We start from the raw sequence: 27,213 nt of genomic DNA on the forward strand, positions 1-27,213 counted from the left end.
CTCCAATACTTTGGCAACCTCATGAGAAGAGAAGACTCCCTGGAAGAGACCATGATGTTGGGAAAGATTGAGGGCACATGGAGAAGGGGATGACAGAGGACGAGATGGTTAGACAGTGTTCTTGAAGCTACTAACATGAGTTTGACCAAACTGCGGGAGGCAGTGGAAGACAGGAGTGCCTGGCGTGCTCTGGTCCATGGGGTCACAAAGAGTCTGAGATGACTAATGGACTAAACGACAACAACAACAAAATGCAACAGAGATGACTTTCTTTGCACATACCCCTCTCAATAGCAAATTGTTAGCCACTGAATTTATTACTGTACAGTGGTACCTCGGGTTACAAATGCTTCGGGTTACGTGTTTTCAGGGTTACTTCTGGGTTTTGCCGCTCGCGCATGCGCATAAGCGCCAAATCGCATCACGTGCGTGTGCCAACATGACACTGCAGGTTACGAACATGCCTCCATCACAGATTACATCCGCAACCCGAGGTTCCACTGTATTTTTACAGCCAGGACATGGAAGAGGCATTTGTAGGATGTTTTCAGGTGTAAGAATAAGAACCTGGCTACCTTGAGTACTACGCTCTTTGACTTGTAGAGTGGGCATCATTTGCTGATCCACTCTGGCAGGAAACATAGTGGGCCAATCCTGATCAAGAGATCTCCCAATTCCTGGCTAGGAGCATCATGCCAAGTTTCTCTAAAAATGCTATCTGATTGTTGTCTTGATTATTTTCGTCCAAGCTTGGATTATGCTATGATTCGGGGCCAACATTAGCAACTGGAATCTTCAGACAACTGCTGGGGAATCAGAGGCCTGGCAGGGTCCAATGGTGAGGGAGGCACCATGTTAAACTTCCTACATTGCTGTGGAGCAACACCATCTTGGGGGCCATTGTGGGAGATATAAAAGTGGCTACCCAGCAGCAATTGAAAGATCACTGCTGCTACCAGGTAAACCCATAGAGTGGGTTTGGGGTGCAGGAATGGGCCCATAGAGGATAATATGTCAAGGGCTCCCCTTCAAGCCTGGGGCAAGCTTTAGACCCCTATCCATGACACACCATTGGCTCCTGATACCAGTCACATCCCAAGTTTGTTTATTTATTGCATTTATAGCCCACCTTGTTCTTCAAGTTGCTCAAGGCAGTAAACATGGTTCTCCATCTCCTCATTTAACAACCCTGGGTGGTAAGTTAGGCTGAGAAGCAGTTACTGGCCCAAGGGCACCCAAACTAGAACCCTGATCTCCCAGATACTAGTGCGAGACACTCTAACCACTACAGCACCCTGGTTCAAAGAGCCGTAGCAGACATAGAGAGAGGGTCTCAACAGTTGCCCATAATTGTGCAAAGTCACCAAAGCCCATTTCTGAGAATATCTGCAGACACTGTTGTTGTTCTATAATAGTGCATGTAAAAAAACAAAGAAGCAGGCAAAGAAGATGTAGGATTGTTTTAATCTGTTCTACAATGGTTTTTTAGATGGCAAGCGGGCATTCAACTCGGCACTTTCACTGTGCTGCATTTTAAATGTGTTGCTACCTGCACAGTGCTCCGAGGATAAGGTGGGATAGACATCAAAAATACATGAATAAAACTGATGAAAAGGCATGATATTGGGGCAAATCTTAGCCAAATGCTTCTCTTTGCTAATCTTTGCCAACAACATGACAAGATGTTTTTCAGGGAAACAAGGTCTCTTCCCAGACTGGCATCCAAAACAATATTGTGCATTCCTTCAGGGAGATACAACTTCAAATAAATCCTGTTTTATCTAATCTTTTCAAGGCTGCAAGTATACCTGCAGCTGTGCATGAAAGAGACCACTGTCTCTCTGCTTTGCTGGAAACTGATGCACCCTGAGTCACACCAGAAAAATAACACACACACACACACACACACTTTTTTATTATTCTCTGAAGGGCATTTCTCCAAATTCTTTTTAAAGCACAGATCATCATTTTCCTTAAATGGTTCACAAGAAATCCTGCTTCCGATCTTCATACTGTACATTGTTGTTGCCTGCCAGCAGAAACTCATGCTGCTATAAATCTGTTAGCCTTTCAGGTTCCAAAGGGGTCTTTGTCAGTTTTGCTGCAAAAGATCAACTATGGCTACCCCCTTTATTGTGAAATGCAGTTGCCAGGAGGTGAGAGGGCTCTGGTTTGGATCGGGACCTTAGCAGTGGGGGGTGGGAAGGTTAACCCTTTCCTCCAGACGGTTTTCCCAGTTGAAACTGCCCCGATGCATACAATTATGAGTCCTGTATGTAAGCACGCAGGTAAGTTACGTGTGTTTACTTGTAGCTGGCAAATATCTTAAGATGGGCAATACCTACAAGAGAGCAGCGCAAGCAAAGAAAGATTGATGGTGGCTTTAAAGAGTGGTTGAAACGTAGGTATTTCCTTATCAATAAGCTTTTCATGAGTGAAGTGAGGTTTTGGCAGCAGCTGGCAAGGCAGCCTCTGAAGCAAGGTCTGGAGAAAGCTGGACACCTCATTACTGAAATGGAGCATGCTGTTAAGCCTGTAATGCTTGGAAGTCTAACTACAAGGGTGCAGCCAATCAGATGGGGCCTTCTCACCAGGTTATCTCCTGGCTGGGTGAATCAGGTGGCAAGGCCGCGTTTGATAGGCTCCACCCATGTTGTTCCAAGATTCTATGCATCATTATAGCAACATAGGAGCAAGCTGACACAGCAGCATTTGATGTAAGCCCAACTTCTTTTTCTTTAGCAAATAATTATATACTGCTTAATGAACAAAAACTTCTAAATGGTTTCAAAAAGAAAGAAATAAAATAAAACATGCATATGAAGATCAAAACAACAAGGAGACATAGCATTTAGATAAAAACAGCAGAGCTTTAAAAATCAAATATGCATAATATAAAATGACAGATCTGAGTAGGCTTGCCTAAAAAACAAATTTTAATTCCTAAGCCTCTCAGGGCTGACCTTAAAGATCCCTAATCATGAGAAAAATGAAGAATTGCTCCAGCTCACCTGAGGGAGCCCCTCTGCTTCTTCTCACAACTCCTCAGTTCTTCATTGGCCTTGCTTTCCATTCGGTGCCTTGAGCTCTGAAGATCTGCCCCCATAACACATACACACAAATCCATGTTCATTTTCCTATTGTTATAATTTTAACCATTTCCCCCATTGTTTTCAGAATGAACATACAACAAACATCTTCCCTCACCAAGAGTGGTATATCTTGCCATTTCCCTCTTATTATTGACATTCTTACACGGCTTAACAAGTGGGGGCCATCTACCATTTAAATGAACTGAGCAGGGGAACACCATCTCCTCCATGACCACACCTGGAGGGAGTGGAAGATCCACCATCCACAGCAGCATTCTTTAGTTTTGTGTTATGTGGAGGGGGAGAAATGTTTGGGGGTAAAAGGACTAAAGTGATTTAAAGGAGACTGGGGATCAGGATCCCAAAAAGATTCTCCAGTTAAAAGGATCAGGCAGTAGGTGGTATGAAAAGCTGCCCATCACAGATGGCAAAACTGGTTTTGATGGACAGACAACCAACCTGGTAAGTCAGTTTTATATGCTTCTGCGTAATGAGTTGACAAATCCATCACTGGAAATTCAGAATCAAACTCTTACCAGCATGGTTCAGTAGGATACTTTTCTTCTTCTGACTCCCATCTGGAGCTACGGTGAGCTTCACCCGCAAGGTTTTACTGGAGCTGGGAGAGTGGTTTACTGAAGCATCAACTACTTCATAGATGGTATGAAGCAAGCTGGTGATGTCCTGGAATCAAAGATGAAACAAGCAGAGGAAGACAAATGCGTTAAGAACAGAAATAAAGAATGAGGTGCTTTTTCCCCACTCAGAGAAAATCACCTCTTACTTCATTCGCAGAAATTTTCTTTTGTTACTATTGACAATTCCACAACAATGCGTTTACATTCTGTGACATCACAGCAGCTTAATCAATGACAGAGTGTCTAGGAAAGAAGACGACGACAGTTTTGTGAATTACGTGTGTAAGATGTCTGTTTCAAATGCTGTTATTGAGCAATTTGGGGGTTTCTTTTTGTTACGGTTAGCAAAAGTTATGTCCAAACTGTTTTAACTTACACGATGGCTCTTCAATTAATGAACTATATTAATGACACAAATATCAGCTTGCCTCCTCATTGACACCAACCATACCCATTCACTTATCAGTTCTCTTTGTCTCTTCTGTGTCCCTGGACTAATTCCAGGTACTTGGAGCAAATGAGATATTGATGCCCTACTTTGTGCAAGTATTGGAGGGCCTGCCAGTCGAGAGCTTGCTCCAGTGCAAAGTCAGGCTTTCACATGCTGACCCTGAAGCAACATCCATGCCAATTAAAAACCAAAAACCCATCTGGTTGTATCAGAGGAAGAAGTGAGACTGCAAGTGAGACTCCATAGGCTTGCGAGGTAACAATAATTTCTTGGTTCCTCCCTCTCTGAACTCCCTCTATGGTCAGCCATTCCATCTGCCTCAATCTGAGGAAGGGGCAAGGCAGCAGGGTTGGCTCAGCTTTGCCCAACTACCTCCATTCACAGCCTTTCCTCTGAGTGCAGTAGAAGGAGAGAGGTGAGACATTTACCTGTGGCAACGTAAGACAGGAGGGAACTACCACCTGGCTAATCCTCTTCTCCCCAAACCATGCAGTGGTTACAGTTCTTGAACTTCCATATTTTTCAATCACTCCCCTTCCCTTCTTAGTTTTTTGTCATGTCTGTTAAACCCCAAGCAAATATTTTAAAACCATCATGTACATAAAAGTGCGCTGGCAAGAAGGCAACATACAGATGCAGGAAGTAAATAAATAATCACATGAGCTCAGAGAAATGGAAAAAGGTATGTTACAACAAGATATCCTCTAAACTTTTGTAGGAATGATCCTGCCAACGACATTCAACAAAGATCTAGCTGCCACTCAGAGATTCATCCCTCGATGAGGTGCCTGTATCAATCCATTGCAACCACTTTTTATTGGAGGTATTGTTATAGAAGGGAATTCCTGAGTACTAAATGTTACATCTCAATGAGCTCCCCAAAATGTGTGTGTTTATTTTCCCAAGAGAATCTGACAAGCTTTAGGAAAGAATAGTAAAATTATAGCTGTCCAGTGCTTTGCCTGTAGTAGTTTTAGGTACTTTTTTTTGCATGACATGCCAGAAGGCATTGAACCACCGGAGCAAATGGCTTTAAAGGAGATAAGACCTTGAGCCTTCGAGCCCAGAAAGGCAGGTTAATTAAAAGCCAAAAAGGTTCAATCTCTACTGTGAGTTATAACTGAAGTTAACAGAATGACTCCATATATACGCTGATTCTAACTTAATATATAGTATGCCAGTGTCCATCTATCCCACAGAACTCTTCCTTCAGTCTCAGCTCTGAACACACTGGGTGAGTTATGTTTCTGGTCACAAACAGGTACACACACACAAGCAAGCAATATCATTCAAAATCTTCTGACAGCTTAGATCCATCCTTTTGATATATCCAAAATGACATATCCAAAATGCCAGCTAGCTGTTGGTAGGAGACAGATGGCCATCTGAGCATTCTCACCTATCAGAAACTCCATTAACAAACCCAGCACCTCTAGAAACAAGGCTCCACAGATAAGAGGCAAACCCACTACACTGCTTACAAGGAATTTCGTTGAAGAACAGTGACAGCACACACAGGCAACACACCTCCCTTTGAAACCCCAATCTGTTTTCTAACACATCAGGTCAAAAAGTTCAGCACTTCACACATGACTAAGCTGAGAAGGTTTGGATGGTTGCAAATTACTTTGCTGCTCTTCAGCCATAGGTAGTCTCCACTGCCGGAAGGTCCAACTCAATCAACAGTTGTCCTGCATTCTGATTGTGTCATTGAGTTCTTGCCTAGTCTTCTGTACCTCCAAGACACACATACACTCATCATGTAATCTGCTACGAAATTGAAGTTCTCTGTAGAATGGGGATACCTCAGTGGTACAGCAACTTCCTTGCATGCAGAAGGTCTCAGGTTCAATCTTAAGACGCTCCTGGTAGGGCAGGCAATTCCCCCTGCCTGCAACGCCACTCCAAGTCAGTGTGGGCAATACTAGACTACATGGACCAACAGTCTGACTTGTTTTCAAACCACTGGCCCTGCTGGCTGGAACTGATGGGAACCGAGAGTCCAACAACTGGATAACTGGTTCCACATCCCTGAGCAACCCATTAGTAAACTGAAAGATCACTGAAAAGGGAGAAAAACTCCTCACTAGGCTGAAGATCTACATCAAGGATGGGTGGCTTATGGCCCTTCAGGTGTTGTTGGACTACAACTCCCATCATTCCTGACCATCAGCCATGCTGACTGGAGCTGATAGGCATTGGAGCCCAGCAACTGAAGGGCCACAGGTTCCCCATCCTTGACAAAGACTGAATGTGTGAATTTGGCTTTCACTGGCCAAATTATTATATAGCCATGGGTGGTGGAGTGGAATAGCATCACACTACTGCCCTGTTAAGAACATAAGAAGTGCCTGTTGGATCAGGCCAGTGGCCCACTTAGTCCAGCATTCTGTTCTCACAGGGGCCACCCAGATGCCTGTGGGAAGCCTGCAAGCAGGACCCCAGTACAAGAGTCCCCTCCCTTCCCGTTTCCAGCAACTGTTATTCAGAAGCATCCCTGCCTTCAACTGTGGTGGCATAGTATATCCATCATGCCTGGTGGCCACTGATAGATAGCCCTATCCTCCATGAACTTGTCCAATCCTTTTCCAAAGCCATCCAATGTCTTCACCATAATCATATTAAAAACCAACATGCTGAACCACAAAACCAGGATTCCACCTAAAGTTGATGTCTCGGTCGCAAAATTTGGGTTTATGCATGTGAGGTGTTTTCTTTCAACACATAAGTCCTGTAGAAATACATGAAATACTCACACTGGTGGTAGATGGAGTAGACTATGATCTGCTGTTCCACCCCCACCCCCGTAATGCATAAGGAGGTACATTTGTTAGGAGTGGCCCATTGTAAAGATGCTGTGTGCAGTTCTCTGACCATAATTAGATTCACAAATGCTTCAGCCTAGTTTCAAGGTGAGAACGCATTAACTGCTGTGCATTTTTCACCTCATTATATTTTATGGAGAAAACCGCTCTCTGACCTAACTGCACAATGTTTACAAGGATTTCCCTAATCTTGCAACACATATAATAATTACGTTACACTCATGTAATTTTCACACCAAGGTCAGATGTAGCTTAGAAATCCTGCCAACCTTGCTTAGCCAAAAAAGCTACTAAAGACCATTAGGTCTACAATCTTATCCTTATTTACCTGGATGGAAGTCCTAATGAACTCAGTGAGGCTTACTTCCAAGTAATGGAATGTCTCCCATCAGATGTCAAGGAGATTAAGAACTACACAACTTTTAGAAGACATCTGTAGGCAGCCCTATATCAGGAAGTTTTTAACGTTTGTTGTTTTATTATGCTTTTATATTCTGCTGGAAGCAGCCCAGAGTGGCTGGGGAAACCTAGTCAGATGGGTAGGGTATAAATAATAAAATTATGATGATTATTAAACAGTTTTAAGATTGGACTGAGAGTAAATGTATTTTTCTTACAAATTCTATGTACTCAGAAGCATGTCCTATTGACTTCAATGGGACACACTCCCAAGTAAGTGCATATAGGAGTGCAGTCTTAGGCAATCGTTCTGTGGCAGTGTAGTAGTACCTCCAGCAAATAACTTTTAAAATCCATAGAAATAGCACCCTGAAATGCATTATTTTAAGAGAAATTGTGTACATATTAGGAAAAATGCACAAATGTGTATGAAGTTTTGTGCGGATCTTCTTCAATAAAAGAAGCTAAAGCTGAAAAAAGGAGAAACGTGTTTGTTTGTTTGTTTGTTTGTTTGTTGTATTCATTGCATGTATATCCCGCCCTTTTCTCCAAGGAGCTCAAGTTGGTGCACATGCTTCTCCCTCTCATTTAATCCCCACAACTCTGTGAGGTTGGTTACGCTGAGAGGCAGGTAATGCCCCAAAGTCACACAGTGAACCCTGATCTCCCAGGTCCTAGTCTGACACTCCAACCACCACACATTGGCTCTCACACACAAAAATGAGAGAAACCAAGACTGGCAGGCTCTTCCATCCCTAACAGAATCTGGTCTAAAAGACCCAGTGTGGAATGGTGGTTAGCGTAAAAACGTTAGGCTCAAATCAATAACAACCCCACCTTTGGCAAATGTTGGAATCAGGCCTAAGGTAGATCAGGAAGAAAGCAGTGAGGGGATGTGAGATAGGAAAAGATGGAAGGGGAGAGAGGGGGGGAGAGAGAGAGGGAGAGAGAGGGGGGGGGAGAGAGAGACCTGGTAAGTTGAAGCCTCAAGGCTGGCAAACTCTGTATGCTCTATTCCAAGTCTGAAGTCCAATTATTAACAACCATATGAAGCTAATTACAAGGCAGCTGTCAAGCTCCCTAAAAGCCTCTCGTGATATATAACGAGTTCATTTCTGCATGGCACAAGGAATGCTGGGAAGTAATATTAGCCAAGTTTTGCAGTTATATCCACATTACAGTGTGGAAAGTTATCTCCCTCTCGCGCCAAAAAGACCATAAATGGCATTTTTTCCTTCTTCTCAGTCTTCTCACCCTGGACATTAATGACACTGTTTCAAGTACAGCGGCTGGATGCTAATTTTATAATTTGCCATCACATTAATTATGCTCCCGAGTACACGCCACAATCATTTCAAAAGAAGCCTGTTGAAGATCTGAACTTGGAAGTGAAAAAGAAAAAATGAAAGGGGGGGGGGCGGGAGACCCAAAACACCACAAAAGAGGTATCTCAAGAAAACCATCAAAGCAGCATTACGTTTAGAAGGATCTTAAACAGAGGACTGCCGATCTCCAAAGAGTTTCCTTCTAAGATGGAGATTTGAGTACTTTTCATGGAGAATTTGTTATTACAAAAGCAAGCGCTTGAGTTAAAAGCGGGGGGGGGGGGGGGAGAGAGAGAGCACACACACTTTTCCTTTAGGATTTTTTGGTCATTTGAGAGTACAATTGACATTTTGCCCCACGCATAACTTGTGCTCTGTCTTACGTTCCAGTCAGTGATTTGGATACACAAAGAGCCTCCCCCCTCCCCACAAGGCTCTAAAGAAAGAGTGGCAATCAACAGTCCAGAATGCCTAACAGTAGAGAGGGTCACAACTCAACTCATTAAAAGAACACATGGGAGTGGGGGGAACGCAAGGCCAATTGGGCTAGCCCCATTTCAGTGTGGGCAGCTACCACACCAACCAGGTGTAGCTGCTATGCCCATGAAGCAATCTGTCCCCTCCTTCTTCAGTTTGCTAGGCAGAAGTCTCTTTCTGCTGGTTTTTACTAGGCTGCCAAGAGGTTAGAAACCTTTGTTCCATGGTCAGCATGGAAACACAGGCTACATTATATTTTATTATTATCATCATCATTACAGGCTAGTAAATGTCGTTGGCCACTGGGAGGAGCACAGAAAGAAGAAACGCCATGTTACACCCGCAGCAGCACAACCGGATGCCTTCATCTGCCCCAGCTGGAATGAAACATGACTTTCCCAAATCGGTCTCTACAGCCAAAGCAGGCACTGCAACACTCCAATGGTTTGACATCGCCCCCGAAGGCACACTCTTCCATGGTCTCCCGAGACAGATGGATGCCAACCAAATTTTGTCGGCTTATGTATCAGGCTGATGCCAAGGTACCTTATTTTTTGCTCTATAAGACTCACTTTTTCCCTCCTAAAAAGTAAGGGGAAATGTGTGTGCGTCTTATGGAGCGAATGCAGGCTGCGCAGCTATCCCAGAAGCCAGAACAGCAAGAGGGATTGCTGCTTTCACTGTGCAGCGATCCCTCTTGCTGTTCTGGCTTCTGAGATTCAGATTATTTTTTTTCTTGTTTTCCTCTTCCAAAAACTAGGTGCGTCTTGTGGTCTGGTGAGTCTTATAGAGCGAAAAATACGGTACATACTGCTAAAGCAAAGTGGGGAGAAGGCATGACGGAATTAAGAGCTGTGGCAATGTGAGCATGCCTGACACTCTAATGCAAAATTCTGGAAAAAAGAAGATTTCCACCGTCACACTTTGTAATTTGGAACACCAAAATCCAAAGAGAAGGAGAGATTTCCAACACAGTTCTACAGCCTGTGCCAGGGGTGGGAAATGAAGGACAGAGGTGTGTGTGCACAGAAACTAGTCTAATATACAAAAGTAAAATCTACTTTCATTGCTTTGCCCACTTTTGGCCCTACCCAAAACTAGTAGGTGGCTCCTGGAAAGTTGCCCAGATGCGGATAAAAAGGGTTCCACAGCCCTGATCTGTGCATAAGTTTCCTGAGAGGCTTGCATGCCCCAAGACACCCTATGCTGTCTTCATCTGATTTATGGAAAGGCACCAGCTATATTTTGCTGCTTTGCAATTAAATCTGATGGTGGGCAGCCTGAGATTTGACAGAGATGGCAGCCTGGACCTCTGCTCCATACCTATAAATATGGTTGACTGACGTCGTTAATCTCCCTGGAAATAATTTCAAAAGGGGCCCTTGCTATTTCAATAGCTCAGCTATAAAGGCAGGAGGGGAGCCAAAAGGAGCATATGTTTGCAAGGGTTTGTTTTGACACTCCGTTTAAAGTATCATTTGTTTGAGATTTTTATCCCTTCAAAAACAAGCCCCTTTAAAACGCCTTTGTTTTTAAATGGCTAATCCCCGGCATCAAAACGACGACATGCTTAACAAAACAAAATAGCGCAGGGTATTCCAAAAGCAGGAGATTTCAAAGCTGCTTCACGTGCAGGCGTGGCTGCGAAATCAAGCGACGACTGAACATATACAAATGGCCTGGCAGAGATCACGTAAAGCCACAGAGCCCTTGAAAGCATAACACTTTCCTCATGGTCCCAGCGCACGCATTCAGCAACCAGACAAGGATTTACAGCAATGGGTTAAGGAAGCCTGCTGCTAAGGGCCCCAACTGTACTACACATTTAAGGTACTATTATACCACCTTAAACAGTCAACTAGAATTAAATTTAAAAATAAAATAGCAATAAGCCAGCCCAAATAAGCAAAGGAGAACAAGAGAAGGGCAGACTAAAAATGAAGTGGGCCGTAGGCCAGCTGGAAGTAGTGTTGAAATATGTAGGAGCCAAGTGGAACTCACAGGGCATGGAGCTCTGTAACCTGGGGGCTACCAGAGAGAAGGCCCTTTCTCAGACTGATCCTGGTGCCCTTCAAGGGCAGCCCCACACAGAGTGTGCAGCAGCAATCAAGTCTAGAAGTAGGCAATGCATGTATAACTGGGGCCAGATCCATTTCTTCAACTAGTCATTTTGTTCTTCTACAGTTCTGGCTTTTCTGTTCCTACTTTGTCCAGGTTTCTTCATCCACCAGTTTTCTTGGGCAATGTCCCCACACTTCACACACATACCCTGACAAGGAAAGCCTTTCCTGATCTCAAGTGGTATAAAGTTTCATTTATACCCTGCTTTCTCTCACACACACACACCCCAATCCCCTGAGAACATGCCACAACATCACACTAGCTCAGCCAGTTAGTACCAGAGGCATCCTTGCCCCAGAGCAGTATGGTACAAACCGCTCCCCTTGTTAGCAAGCACCACAGATGTATCAGGAAGCTAAACTTCGCTCACCTCACGCGTGACTCTGCCATTGTTGTCGAAGTCATAAAGCGTGAAGGTCCACTCTTGCCTGTTGTCTTCCTCAACGGACACATCACATTGCAATTCCTAAGGAACATGCAAAGAGTAGCTGATTACCTAAAGCAAAAGTCCTATTTGCAGAGGAGGCTAACTTCCTCTTTAAAATATATTTTAAAAATAAATTCAGACAACAGTTGCTTTTTTTCTTTTCTTTTTAAAAAATATTTCTCCCCCATGCCCACCCAACAACCTGGCCCCTCTAGACAGCTCCCTGTAAGAATAATAGAAACAGTCCAACCATAGCAATAAAAACAGGAGAACAAGGAGATGTTGGTGGAGAAAGGAAGTTCCTAAGCGCCATGCAAGTGTATGACTGCTGATTTGCTACCACACAAACACACTTACGGTAGCTAGCCAATCAGCAGCCATGCAAGCACATGAGTGTCAGTGAGGGTGGCGAGCCCATCAGCAATCTCGTCTTTGGGTGACACAGGTTGAGGTTCCCTTGCTTCTACCATCACCACCTAGGATCTGGTAAGGAAGACCATTCCTCTCATTGACTGTGCAGAAGCAGTGGCAAGCAGTTCTTTCGAGAGAACCATTTCATCAGTCAATTCAAAATTCAGACATTGGCAACAGCATTAAAAACTCAAAGCAATACACAAAATGTCCCTTGCCCACAAGCTGTCGAGAAGGCCTTCTGAATAACTGCTCAATTTCTAGAAGCCTGAAAGAGTTGAGTTTTTTTGAAGGAGGGTGTTCCATAGGGGTGCCACCAGTGAAAAGGCCCGCCAGATCTTGTTGGCTTACAAATACCACCAGCCCCACATCTGGCAAGTCTGGTGGTCAGGGCTGCTGCGAACTGCAGCCCCACATTATTCAGAGGGCACCAAGTTGGGGTAGGCTGAGCTAAACAGTTGAAACTTGCACTGAGCCAAAAGCTCAAGGACCTGAACTTTCAGCTTGAATTTTCTGTGGGGCAAAAGGGGTGCCTGAAACTGGATGGGAGGCTTAAGGGGGATGGATTTTCCCCAAAATGACTCTCCCCTCTTCCCATCTTTTGTTTCCACCTGCAGACCATGCACACATCCCTGAATTGAAAAACAGACCTTCCATTTCCACCACCTGCAACTAGGGTGGTATTTGGCTCAGTACTAGTTGAACCATGCACTTTTTAAAATTCTGGAAAGTGGCACACAGGTGAATGGTGGTGGAGGAAAGCTCCAATGGGTCAGTTTTGATCCCCTCCCCCTAGTTGGTTAGCAACCTTAATGGTAACAATATTGAGACCCCATTTCCCGTATATTCTGCTGAGCAGAAGAGGAAAGGCATTCAATAGCGCTCCTTGTCTATTTCCCTTGGGCTAAGACTCTCAGAGAATTTGAAACATTTTTTTGGTTTCATTGAGCAAGAAGACGAAACTATGTGAAAGCTACTTACTTAAATGCCTGAAAATATAATGCGAGATCCTCCAATTTAAAAGAGAGAGAGGGAACAGTGAGAAGAAAAACCTCTCCTTAATTCAAGGAGGAAAAGTGAGACACTCTCAGCATGAGGCAGGATAAAGTTGAAACAGAAGTGACCATTAATAGAAAATAGACCCATGGCATAAACCCATTTCAGAAAAACCCCTTTCGCAACACAGATTTTTCAACGTAGTATTAATTCCAGCTCTCCCTTATAACTCATTAAAGCATTACATCTGTTGAAGTAGAACCCAATTTGGAATTAATAAAGGGGGGTGAAAAATTCTTGCCAACCACAGCTACTTTACGCAATCGTTTGAGAGCTGGCTTATGGTGAAAACGTTAAAAGACAATTAGAGCACACAGCAAGGTGGTTACATACTAAGGGTCCAATCCAGAGCCTCTAAAACCAAGGTTGTTATTCAAACATAGTCTCTGCAAACTGTCAATAGGAAACAATGAAAATTTTCTGCAGCAGCTAATTAGATTTTTACGTGCCAACAACTGCAGCCGGGTTTGGGGTGGGGTGGGGGACATACAGCAAATATTTTTAAACAGTGCTTTTAAACCCAACAAATGCTTTCTATCAGAACATTGCTCCTTAAAAATTAGTTCTGATCCTGTTAGTTCTGATCAGCAAGAATCAGGGGTACCAACTTTTTTTCTCCTCAACAGACAAAGTAGCTTAAACAAATTAGATGTGTATTAGACAAATTCATGGAGGATGTGGCTCTGCGTCCATAACTGATGACCAAGAAAGCAGCAGCAAGAGCAAGTGATGAGAAACTCCTCTATGAGGAGCAGCATTTGAGACTTTTTAGTTTAGAGAGAAGGCGAGTAAGAAGTAACACAATGTTAATTTATAAAATTGTGCACTGCAAAAAGGAGAAAAGGTTCCTCCCCTATAATTCTGGAACGTGTGGGCATTCAAGGAAACTGAATGTTGGAAGGTTCAGGTCAGGCAAAATAAAGTACTTCTTTATTCAGTGCCCAGTTAAACTATGGAACTCCATCCCACAGGAGGCAGTCCATGTCCATGAACCTGGATTGCTTTAAAAGAGGACCAAGCAATTCATAGAGGATAGGTAAAAAGATAAAGGACCCCTGGACGGTTAAGTCCAATCAAAGGAGACTATGGGGTTCCGGTGCTCATCTTGCTTCAAGCTGAGGGAGCCAGTGTTTGTCTGCAGACAGCCTTTCCGGGTCATGTGGCTAAACCACTTCTGGCGTGACAGGACAACGTGATGAGTGCCACGGAAGCACCGTTTATCTTCCCACTGCAGCAGTACCTATTTATCTACTCACACTGGTATGCTTTCAAAAGGTTAGGTTGGCAGAAGCTGGGAGAAAGAAACAGGATCTCACCCCATTGCATGGATTCGAACCGCCAACCTTCCAATCGGCAAGCCCAAGAGGCTCTGTGGTTTTTACCACAGCGCCGCCCACTCCCTTATCATGGAGGATAAAGCTATTGATGGCTACTAGCCACAATGGCTATGTTCTGCCTCCAGAGGCAGTAATGCTTCTGAATACCTTCTGATAGAAACCACAGGAAGAGGGTGTGCCCTTGTGCTTGGATCCAACTTGCCACTTTCACAGAGGCCTCTGGTTGGCCATTGTGAGAACAGGATGCTGGACTTAGGTAGGCCACTGAGCTGATCCTGCAGGCTCTTCTTATGTTTTCAGTGGCTCAGCATCCACTGCCAAATTGCGTTTACCTCAGAGATTGCCCTCAAGAACCTAAAGGCTGACTGATAGTGACTTGCCAAAGTCCACTTTGCCAGGTTAGATTTAAAACAGGGTTGTCGCAGTTCACAGGCTTCCTGGTCGGCGGTGGCGGCGGGGTGGGGAGGGGGATATTGAGCAAATTAGTCTGCTTGGCTTACAGCCCCCCTCCCCAAATTTCTGTAAGATGCTCGCCTTCCTTCTTTCAAGGCTCCCGTGATCAGAGTCAGCAAGAGTTGCAACACAAGCCATGGGGGCAATTAAAAGAAAAGTCGTTGCACGCAAGTAAAATAAACAGCTCCAAATAGCTCTGGCATGATGGGAGCTCAGAAATACCTGCTTGATCTGCTGACTTGAAACCAATTCCCTACAGCAGTTAACGGTAAAGCCCCCCGTCCCCCGCTGAGTTCAAAGGCAGTCTTCTCTTAGCTGTAACAAGCCCCGGCTGAAAGCTGCCAATGTACCCCCCCCCCGCCTGCAAACTTGACAGTGGAAACTGAGTTTCGTATTACACAAACATTCCCAGGAACCTTTAAAAGCCAAGGCACATCCACCACCTCAGATTTAGACCTCTCCCTTCTCGACAGTCACATTTCAGATTCTTTTGTACCCGGTCATGAAATGAAAAAACGTTTACCATCCTCTTAGCCCCTTAGCTTACACGATTCGGAAGCTTTGATTTGGAATACAAGTGGATACGTGCCTGTGAATATCTCAGTGCCTGGGCCTCTGCCACATAAGAACAGCTCTCTCTGTCCTGCACTGCCTAAAACTCACAAGCTTTTCTTTGTGCGTGAGTGAGGACGTGCCACTCCGCGTTAACAGCTGAAACAGGCAACTTATTTCCTTTGTTAAATAACAGGGCTTTGTGCCGATCGCTTGGCTTTGCAGGGTGCCTGTGGCTAAAGCAGAATTCCAGGTAGCAAAATTGCTGGTTCTAGAAAACCTTCTGGCATTACCTCGTTCATATGGGAGTATAAGGCACTACAGAATTCAAATCAGGGACTCTGGCTGCAATGTCCAAGAACTTTACTCCCCACACCTCTTGGAAGAGAAAGGTGTTGGCCCTGAACTTTCCTGCTCTACAGCACCACCAAGGTGCTGCAACTTGTCCACCCGGCCAGACCAGGAGATCTGGGGAGCCAATAGGAGCCTGCCTGCCTGCCTGAAATTGTGTAACTGTTGTTTCTGCTTGGTCAGAATTGGAGAAAAGTGTCAGAAAGAGCTGCTGTTTTGGAACCAGGGCATCTGCTTGAGCTGGACTATGTATCTGACCCTCTGAACTGATCGTGTTCCGGCCTGGGTCTTCCACACTGGTACACAAAAAGTTCAAGATGGCCATTAAAAATAAATGAATTATTCCATATATACCTGAGCTGAAACTACTCAATTTTCCAGGGACATATTTAGCCATGCCAATCATCATCATCATCATCATCATCATCATCATCATCATCATCATCATCTCCTACTTTTCTCTCTCCTACTTTTACATTATCCTCACTTGTGCTTAGCGATGTCATCACATAGCCATAACTGACTGGCCACACAATATGACATCATCCTACTCACTGCACAATTCTTGATTAGTTGGGATCACCTAAGTAACTCTTCAAGGAAGAAGGTGAAAGCAGCAGCCAGGGATTAGGGGGTTGGTAGAAATCACACTGAAGAAGCAGTAACCAGGCCCAGAGGCAACAAGGGTGCCAAATAGGATGGTTGTTTTTTTCAGAAGTCAAGCATTTGCTCCATCTAAAAAACTTCCCTAGAAGAATTTGTGTCCTACTGAAATTTGCTAGCTGCTCCCTAAAAATAATAATCAAAAACTGGAGACTACCCAGGTCACCTATAAATTATGATCATAAGAATGAATTTCTTGACGAACTGATGATGCTCAGTTCACCACCAACCTGGAATAACACACGTGCTGTTTCAACAACATTGAGGTGCATGGTTCTCTATTTTTTATTTTTATTTTAAAAAATCTGTATACTGTCTCTATGGAGACTGGCAGCCTTTTAGTCTGGATGATGGCATATCTGGGTGCTCCTGTTTATTAAATCCCTTTCTTCATGAGCAAAGCTTGCCAATGGCGAACAATGTCTGGCAGTTTTATGTTGCTTGTAAGTCTACAAGGAAATAGGCCATCAGACTCATTCCTGGCAAGACCTTTTCCTCCTCACCGCCTGTCTTAATCAGATGGATTTCCAGTGCAGCTAGGTCAAGGTTGGATCACCCTGGGGGCCCAGAGATGAAAGACCTTTTGCAAGTTTTTTTCCCCACTAGGAAGTGTATAACAAAAGAGAGAGAGGGAGAGAAGATAGTAGACTACAAAGGAAAACAAATTAAAAAGAAAAAAGAAAAGAGCCCACATACTGCACAGAAACGCAATCAGGCTGGTAGAGGAACAGCAAAATAGCACATGAAAGGAAGGAAGCAAGCATTAAGTCTTTGGGATAAATGGTTCACAATATGTGGGGTTGTCCTGGCACACATTCTGATCCCTGGGGGTAGATGTCAACATTCCTCATCTCCCAGCACATCCTCAAGCTCTTGGGATGCTCCAAAGCTTCCTTAGCCCTCATGGCTTATCCCACTGACCTTCCAATTCTAACAGATTTTCCTTCCTGCACCCTACTCAAGGGCCAGCGGCAATGGGCAGTATGGTTGGGCACATGCCCAGGGTGCACACCCCAACAAGGGGCTCGCTGGCCACCCCCTCCCTGGACCTCCTCCTCCTCTGCTTGCTCACTTGCCTCTCACTCTGGCCCAGAATAGTGGTGTGGTGGAAGAGGAACAGGAGGAGATGTCACTGACTGCTTGCTCTTTGGCTCTCAAGACTGGCTAGGGAGCAGGAGGTAGAAATAAGGACGAAGAAGAAGAACGAACAGATGGAGCAGCTGGGGATAATGGTAGTGTGGAAATAACATTTGCTGAGGGAGTGGTGGGGAGGCTCCATGAAGGGTTCTTGTTAAAGATCCCCCTGAAACCTGGAGCCAACACTGCCCCATTGCCACCATGAGTTTAAAGCTCCACCCTTATATGTAGTATGTGCAGATATATATTTATTGCATTTATATCTTACCTATTTTCTCCAAGGAGCACAAGGTGGTGCGCACAGGTCTCCCCCTTCTCTTTTAATCCCTACAACAACCATGTGAGGTAGGCTAGGCTGAGAATATTTCAATAATTAACAACAACAACAAATTATCTGCCTCACAGGGTTGTTGATAAAGACAAAATGTTCTTTGGATACTCCAAACATAATTAATGGCCTACAACAGGGGTCGGAGATCCCTCTGTGGGCCTTAGCGCGTGTGTGATTTTCGGTGTCTGCATAAGCACATATGCAATTTCTGGCATTGCAGAAGGGAGTCCCCGTGCAGCGCGCGGGGACTCACTGCGCAGGCAGCTTGGTTCGGGGGCGGCTCATGGGCTGGTTAAACGACCCCATGGGCCGCTTGTGACCCATGGGCTTTTGGTTGCTGACCTCTGGCCCACAACTATACATGTCTACTCAGGAGTAAATGCCACTATGTTCAGTGCTGCTTATTCCCAGGTATGTGCATAGTGTATCATAGTCTCAGGAAATATAATTTGAAACATGGAGCAGACCAGGTCTTGGACACTTAGAACCAGGGCTAGAGGTAAACAAAACTTCAGTAAAACAGCACGTATTTCTTATCCCGTCTAAGGATATGTCACTATTTGATCGAATAGCCATATCTTAAGGAGCAATCTACAAGCATAGCGAGACAAACACATTATCTTACAATGTGAGAAACAATTTTCAGGTGGCTTTAGCCACCTTCTGAGTACTCATCGTTAGCCTACTTAGCTGAATAATAATAATAATAATAATAATAATAATAATAATAATAATAATTTTTTATTTATACCCCGCCCTCCCCAGCCAAGACTGGGCTCAGGGCGGCTATGTGCCCCCAAGTAGGAGAGTTGCATTACTCTCATGCGTATAAGCAATGCTGAATGCTACTGATGTTATTTATCTCATCTTCCAATGTACAGGCTGCCTTTTCCAAGCAAAGGGGGCTCTGTGCTCTGTGCTCAAAAGAGGCTTTTGCCCCAAAACTGATGGCCAGGAAAGCAGCAGAGTGAACAAGATATGATAGAAACTCCCCTATGAGGAAAGGCTGCAGTATTTTTACTTTTTAATTTGGAGGAAAAGTGATAAGAAATTTATAAAATTATGCATGGCATGGAGAGAGCGGGTAGAGAAAAAGATTTCTCCTTCACTCGAAACACTGGGACTCATGGACGTCCAATGAAGCTGCATGTTGGAAGGTTCGTGACAGACAAAAGAAAGCACCTTTTCATGCAGTGCTCAAACTATGGAACCTGCTCCCACAGGAGGCAGTGATGACCATCAACTTGGATGGCTTTAAAAGAGGACTAGACAAATTCATGGAGGATAAAGGTATCAATGGCTAATAGCCATGAAGGCTATGCTCTGCCTCCACAGTTGGGGGCAGTAATGCTTTGGAATACCAGATGGGGGAAATCACAGGATGGGAGAGAGCTATTCTGCTTGGATCCTGCTCACCCATTTCCCACAGGCATCTGGTTAGCCCCTGTGAGAACAGGATGCTGGAGTAGATGAGCCATTGGCCTGGTCCAGCTGGCTAATAAATAATAATAATAATAATACCCTGCCCACCTGGCTGGGTTTCCCCAATGACTCCTTTCTCATGTTCTTACCTGAAGAGAGGAACAATGTGAGTGTGGTACTGTTTAATTCTGTTTATGGCGAGCATGCTACAATTTCACTTGTTTGTTAAATTTGTATGTCACTTTTCATGAAATGGTCTCAGTGTGGCCAGCCATAGCACATACTGAAGCTTGCCGACGCAGTCGGAGTTGATGGTTGAGGAGTACAATCGGAGCTGGAGGGGCTTTTCCAGTGTTGTATCTAGCCAAGTTCTTCTCAGTATGGACCCACTGAAACTGATGGGCCTAATTCTGTCGTTTCCAGTAACCTCAGTGGGTAAACTGTGAGTAGAACCAACAGTGGATACAGTGTTATGTTATGCAAGCCCATTGGGAGTCTCCCTCCCAACAATGCATGCCATTGAAATGGTCAGGTGCCACATACAATGGGTGGGGCTTCCATCTTGACTTCTTAGTCCAGGCTATACTGGCCCCAAGACATCACTGAAACAACTTTATCTTCATCCTCAGCTGCAAGACCACCAATTATGGTCCTACACCATCATTTTCATCCTCTTCCAAGGTCCTGACCTTGCTTTACCTTCCAGAACCTTGGGCCTCCATATGCTATTGCCACCATCACCTTCCTTCGCTTCTTGCCATCAGGATTGATCAAGACATAGAGGGAGAGGCTTTAGTCATGGACATTATTTATCTCAGGGCATCGCAGTGATAAGTGTGCCTAGGGAGAGAAAGAATAATGTCCTTACCTCAAATTTTAGCTGCTTCTTGACATTGGTACGTGTATCAGTTTCCTTCTCCACTTTCTTTTCATCGCCACTGCAAACTCCATCTGTCTTCTCTGGAGGCAAAGCCACTGGGGGAGGCAGGAGAAGAGAGAAATTCAGAAGGCTGCCTTTAGTCACTTGTCACATCAAGACACCTCATTATTCTGCGATTTCATCTCAAAACTCGGTTCTCAACTAATTTTGTACACAAATATGTGGAGTAATCGTTTTATGTGAAGTTCTTCTGAAAGGTCGAGTCTACAGAGTCGTTGGCTTAATGTCTGAAAATTCGATTTGAATGCTAACAAAATACACCACCAGTACAGCATCATCTTCGATTAAAATGCCCTCTGGGCAATGAAGCAGGAACCAAAGAACTTACACACCCAACAAAAAAAGGAAAAGAAAATACAGCAGATTAATTAAGGAGAAATGAAGTCTCAAGAACCGAGATATCCCTTCCTTTTGTAAACCACTTTGAGGCTTATGTTTTTTAAAAAAACAAGTTGTATATACATTTTGAGAGAGAGAGAGAGAGAGAGAGAGAGAGAGAAAGAAAGAAAGAAAGAAAGAAAGAAAGAAAGAAAGAAAGAAAACTGTGCAGCATCTTGTTCAGCATCAACATTTCTAGTCTTCTAGATCAGAACAACATTCTGACAGGACAATATTTTGTTCTCCATTCCTTTTTCATGTTACATCAGCACTGATATCATACTAACTAAGCATAGTGCAAGCCACAGATCATATACCCGATTCTAACTATGGTTGCACACTGTAGTTTTAATGTAAACTGTTGTTAGTTTTAAATCTGAACCATTATGTAATACTGTGCCATGGCTAGGTCTGAAAACGGAAAGGTGGAATTTGCATTTTTCACTTTTTTTTTCAAATTTGCTATAAAGTATTAACTTTTATGACATTGCAAAATATTAATTCACTCGTACAACAGTAGTTGTCAAGCCTATAATGGATTTTTTAAAAACAACAACCACCACCAGACTGATGCCAAAATTTTGCTCTTCTGCCAATCTTAAAAGAAGATTCTTCATTCAGGCAGAGAGAACAAACCCGATGGAGAATAAATACTCCCAGTTATTTAAACATCACAGTTTAATCTGTCAGCATATTTTGAAAGTTTAAATTAAACATTGAAGTAACATTTCCTAGCAGGTGAAAACTGTCCCGGGATGAATTAGATCCTTAAAATCAGGGTGGGGAGCAGATATGGAGGGAGGATGGAGGATGCCATATAAATGACTTGGAAATACTTTTTTAAAAATACTGAATGCAGGCAAAGGTTTTCTGCTCATTTTACCTGAGATTGGGTTGCTAGGGGACTATTGCCTTTAAAATGCTCCTTTGTATTTCAACATACTGAGCACTCCAATTTCAATTGGAAAGTCGCTCTCTCTCTATCTTGTTTTAAACAAAATCACATAAATATCAGTGTATAACTTTATTTATTTTATTTATTTATTTATTTATTTATTTATTTATTTATTTATTTATTTATTTCCTGTGCTTCAGCCTAAGGTCTCAGGGTGGGCTACAACATTGAAACACACAATATTAAGAACAGCTTGAACAACTTACAAACACAAAAATAAATTGGGTTCTAAAAATATACACCTTAAGAGTCAAAAGCCAGAAAAAGGGCTGGTGTCCATGTGTCTCACTGGTCCCTCCCTGCCCATGCAGAAATAGGACATGAAAGAGTCCAACGGCCTTAACAAATGGGCACACTGGATCAGCGAGCAGAGACTTGACCTGATTGCTGTGCAAATTAATGCACAGTGGTACCTCTGGTTATGAACTTAATTCGTTCCGGAGGTCCGTTCTTAACCTGAAACCATTCTTAACCTGAGGTACCACTTTAGCTAATGGGGCCTCCCGCTGCCACCGTTGCGCGATTTCTGTTCTCATCCTGAGGTAAAGTTCTTAACCCTAGGTACTATTTCTGGGTTAGCGGAGTCTGTAACCCAAGGTGTTTGTAACCTGAGGTACCGCTGTACTTCGGATTGGGGGGAGCGGCGTGGCAAGACCCCTCAGTCCTGTTCCAAAGATAGCTGGAGGAACCGGAAGCCACAAAACTACCTGGGCATTGCTGATTACATGAATTGCTGCTCTGAGCTTATGGCACTCTTTGTCTATTAGGGTAGGGGTGCGATATTACCACATTCTGTTTTCCCAATGTATACAACTGGGCAGTTCCTTGTTCAGGCACCAGTTAGGTGTAGTCGGAGGCATTGTACTGGAAATTGTAGCTATGAGAGTTCATGTTTTATTACTGGAGTTTACCTTTGAAATGTGCACTTCCCCTAATTTTGTAATGCTGCTCTTCAGACACATAATGTGTACAAAAATTCATATATTAGGGTAAATTGTGTGTGTGTGTGCATGTGTGCACATATGTTCGTGAAAATTACATTCCAAAATGCATTATAAATGGGGAAATTGCTTTGCAAAACTGTGCCTATTAGAGAAAATGGCATACAAAAATGTGTACGTCAGATGAAATTCACTGATGAATTTTCATGAGGACATCGCAAAATATCACAAACCGATGTGGACATGTGGAGAACTGAACTTAAGAATGGAAAAATGTGAAACTGAGACATACCGAATTGGACAGAAACCCCGATCACTAAACGGAACAAAAATGTACTGAAAGCAGCTATTAAATAAAATGTGGATACTTGTCTGGGAGAGTTAAAACCATAAATTGAGAAACACCGTTGAGCTACATGCCAGAGTTCAGCTACACACAATGAGAACTTCCACCAAGAATCTTGCCAACAATATTAAATCTGTCCAGACTAGACTGCTATCTTAAATAAGAGGAAAGCATTAAAAGGCTCCTGTTTCCAGTGCCATCGGCTAATGGCGGATTCCCTCCGAGCTCCGGAGGGAATTGGCTCCGCAGGAGTTGGGTCCTGCCGCGGCGGCGACGCAGGGACCATCAGAAATCACAGGCGGTGAAGCCTGTGAACTTGGTGACTCAGCGGGCACCATTTGCGCCCCCCGACCCGTGAAGGAGCCTTTTTAAAGGCTTCGGAACGGGGGACGGGGTGAGCGGCGCGGTGCTGAGAGTCGACTGCTTCTCCTGCGGAGTGAAGTCGCATGCCATGGTTGGAGAGCGCTGACTTCTTTTTGTGAACAATTGGACTTTAAAAGCAACAACCCGTGAGTAGTACGGAAATTGGATTTACAAAGGAATTTTTTTTTTTTTAATTAGGCACGATCGGGGAAGGCGCAAACAGGAAGTCCGTCTCCCCGTCTTGTAAATAATTTTAAGCAAGGATCAGCTAACTAAGGTCGAGATAATTTTTTTCTTGTTTATTGGATAAAAGACATTAATTTCACGATTTGGCAGTATAAGTAATTTTACTGGAGGATAAGAGCTAATTTTGGGAGCTGAAGTGCCACCCCCCCGGACCCGGGAGTGATCCGCGAGAGAGCCTGTTGAAGAGGTATTGAAGAGTTTGACAGCTGTCAAATTAGCTGTCAAAGCTGAAAAAGAGAACTTTGTTTCTGTTGTCTCTGCTGGTTATATTTGTTACAATATAACAAATATTTGTTACAATAAGGAAGAACTGATACAAATTAACTTGACTTTTGGATTTGAACTGGAAGGAATATTAAGTAACCAAAATCCCTCTAGAGGGGGTTTTGGGTCATTACAAGAATGGCTGAAGGAGGGAAAATACAAGCTAAATTGGACAGAGTTTTTGTTCTCTTGGGAAAGTTACAAGGCCAAATTGATGTTTTGGCTACAAATGTTGCAACTCTGGACTTAACAGTAAATAAATTCATTGAATTTGATAAGGACTTGACTCAGGAAGTTTATGCAGCTGGACAAGAAGAGAAACTTGAGAACTTTGAGAGTGTGGAGAAAGAGATATATGTTGTTCCTGAGGAAAAGGAAGGAGGAGCTGTAATGCTGCAGATGACAAAGGAGAGCCAGAGGCCTGACATGATGGCTACAAAGGAAAATAAGAACTTGATGTTGAAAATCTGGTTTGAATTGGAGATTGAAGAATGGAGAGATCTCCTTATGTGGAGATCTGAAGATCCAAGGATTACAAATCTGATTAAGGTGGAAGTTGGAGCTTTGGGGACATTTGGACTTGAAAGGAGTAAGAAACAAGATTCGGGCTCCACTTTTAAGTATGGAGGTCTGGCTGGAAGAAATATGGATCCCATTTGGCTAGAGCTTCTCCAAAATCTGGAGTTTAATATTCAGGACTATCAAAAAAACCGGCAGAGAGGAATTGAGAGAGAATTAAGAGCCTCGGACGTGAGATCTCCAGGCTGATAGTAGATCAAGACTGATGGACATTTGTTGGGGATTGAAACCGGGAAAGGGGGGGTGGTTTGGGGATCCAAAGGGGGCATAATTACAATCTGGTTTTGCTTTTATTTTGTTTTGTTATTTGTATGAAAATTGGGGAAGTCGTGGAAGGGAATTTGGGTCGACTTTAGAAAAAAGTTTTAAGAATGAGAATTGATGTATAAATATTGATGTTTATAAGGTAAAATTGGCGTTTTTAAAATGAACTAAACAGAAAAAGGTTAAAAATTGGGGATAAGAACTTGTTGAACTAACAATTTGAATTGGAATATAAGAAGGGGAGGTGTGGGGAAGTCAGGGAAATATGTTATAGAAAAATAAGGATTGTAAACTTTATGTGTTTTTAACTTTTTTGTTTTTTCTTTTTTGATTTTTTTAAATGTATTAAAGTGGAAAATTTCAATAAATATCTTTTTTTAAAAAAAATAGTTTGCTCTTATGGTAATAACAGCAGACAGAATCCTAAGATCCTATTTTCAACAGTCATCTACTTTGTGACATTGGAGGCTGGTGCTACAGAGACACAAACTCAAGGCCAGGTCCCAACTTGAAGAGACCATTGAGATGGTCTCCCTTAAAGTTGCAAGGGGAGGCACAAGCTACTTTAAAGTAAGGAGGCATGGAAGAGTAGTTGGTAGGCTTTTCCAGCTTTATTTGTATATGTCTTGAGCCCTCTTGAGCCCTGCAGAGACGTCAAGAGGTCTAGAGTCCAATGATGTCAGGGACAACACGAGAACATAAGAGCTTCCTGGAACTGGCCAATGGCCCATCTAGTTCAGCATCCTATTCTCACAGTGGCCAACTAGATGCCGGTAAGAAATGGGCAAGCGGCACCCAAGCACAAGTGCTTCCAGCAACCAGCATTCAGAAGTATTTACTGCCTCTGACCCTGAAGGCTGAGCATAGTCATCATGGCAAGTGGCCATCAATATCCTCCACAAATTTCTCAAATCCTCTTTTAAAGCCATCCAAGTCAGGGGCCATCTCTACCTCGTGTGGCAGTGAGTTCAACAGTTTAACTATGCACTGCATGAAGAAGTCCTTTCTTTTATCTGTCTTAAATCTTCTAACATTCAGCTTCACTGGATGTCCACGAGTTCTAGTGCTATGAGAAAGGGTGAGAAACTTTTCTCTATCCACTTTCTCCATGCCATGTTTTATTTTAGAAACTTCTATCATGTATAAACTTCTGTCTTCTATCTTACTTGTCTTTCCTCTAAACTAAAAAGTCCCAAACACTTTCTTTGTAGGAGACCAACCTTTCTTAATAGGAGAGGGTCCTAGTGGGTTGATAGGAACTCATTCTGTCCCTGGGAAGCCTCAAGAGTTGCTAGAGGAAGTATGCTGGGCATAGAGCTGAGTTGCAGGGAGAGACCAAGCAGGATGCCAGGGAAGGGGCCTGTTCTTGTGTCACCTGATGCTTCTGACCAGCCCTCTTCCATGCAAGCACCACCTCCGCCTCCTGTCAGTGATCTTGCACCTGCAGAGGAGGCGTTGGGTGACAAGTCTAGCTCTGAGCCAGCGCTGCCTCGTCCTGCATTTCCTAGGACATGAAAATGCCAGTTCTGGCATGGACAGACAGTCCAAGCCCAGCCTACCCAATGGAGTGTTGAGTCTCCAACAGCAGCAGTGAGCTTTATGTAAAATCATCCTTGTCATCTCTTAGGGGCTTCAAGAAGTCTCTCAAGGTGACTTAATGCAGATTAATTACCACGTAGCACGTTTTAAAAGATGTCTGTGTGCTGGAGCTAGGGAATCTAACATGGAACCAGCAGGCTCTGAAGGGCCCACAGACACCTCAAGACCCCAAGGCGCATAAACCTGTGCAACTAGCCTTCGATTGTGAAACTGACCTTTAATTACACCATGGCCAGCTTGAAAGGGAAGTGCTCAAACAAAGAATTTGGCACCCGCTTGCGTAAGTCATCTGAGCTTATGAGGAACTCCACTGGCATGCACTCTCCTCCACCAGTCACTGCTTAGGATGACTACTGGGGTCCCTTGACGTTATCAAAGCCTATGCAGTCGTGGGCCACAGTGGTGGGCGGAATCAGAGGCAAAAGTGGGTGGAGCAAAACATGCAAATTTTACCTTTGTACCATAGGCTCTCTCCTACACAACCATCATCATACAAGCAATAGGCATTATCAGCGTTTAAAAGCATTTTCAAGCCAGGCAAAAAAACTCAGGGTACAAAGAAAGGGCCAGTGGGTTGTGTGCCCTGAGGAGAGTTCCAGGGGCCAGATAGATATGCATGGAGGGCACCATTCAGCCCCCAGGCCTGAGATTTCCCACCTCTACAGGTAAGAGGAAACTCCTGAGTTGAGCGTCCTTTCCCCCCTCCCACTGCCCCCCAAATACTGCCAAACAGGGCCCTTTCTTCTCATTTTTATTCAAAATTATTAGTGCGTCTCTGAAAAACATTGCATTTGTTTCTTCACAGTGTCCCTTTTCTCCGACTTTTTGCTATTAATTGGGAAATATGTGCCTTGAACGCCACACTACAAT

At 43.7% G+C, this 27,213-nt stretch overlaps 1 protein-coding gene across 3 annotated transcripts in view; it reads right to left on the bottom strand.

The window, feature by feature from the left end:
* Positions 1 to 27,213, bottom strand: part of NKD1 (NKD inhibitor of WNT signaling pathway 1) — a 124,975-nt gene that overhangs the window by 4,058 nt on the left and 93,704 nt on the right. For 2 of the 3 annotated variants that reach the window (XM_053400186.1, XM_053400188.1), the window contains 4 exons: positions 20,337 to 20,443; positions 11,699 to 11,794; positions 3,629 to 3,776; positions 3,012 to 3,096 (listed from right to left, as the gene is read on the bottom strand). In XM_053400186.1, coding sequence (XP_053256161.1) covers positions 3,012 to 3,096; positions 3,629 to 3,776; positions 11,699 to 11,794; positions 20,337 to 20,443 — 436 coding nt within the window. The remainder of the gene's footprint in view (positions 1 to 3,011; positions 3,097 to 3,628; positions 3,777 to 11,698; positions 11,795 to 20,336; positions 20,444 to 27,213) is intronic. The other variant, XM_053400187.1, reaches the window with a different exon arrangement.

The sequence above is a fragment of the Podarcis raffonei genome, chromosome 8, assembly GCF_027172205.1.
Source record: "Podarcis raffonei isolate rPodRaf1 chromosome 8, rPodRaf1.pri, whole genome shotgun sequence".
Lineage (NCBI taxonomy): Eukaryota > Metazoa > Chordata > Lepidosauria > Squamata > Lacertidae > Podarcis > Podarcis raffonei.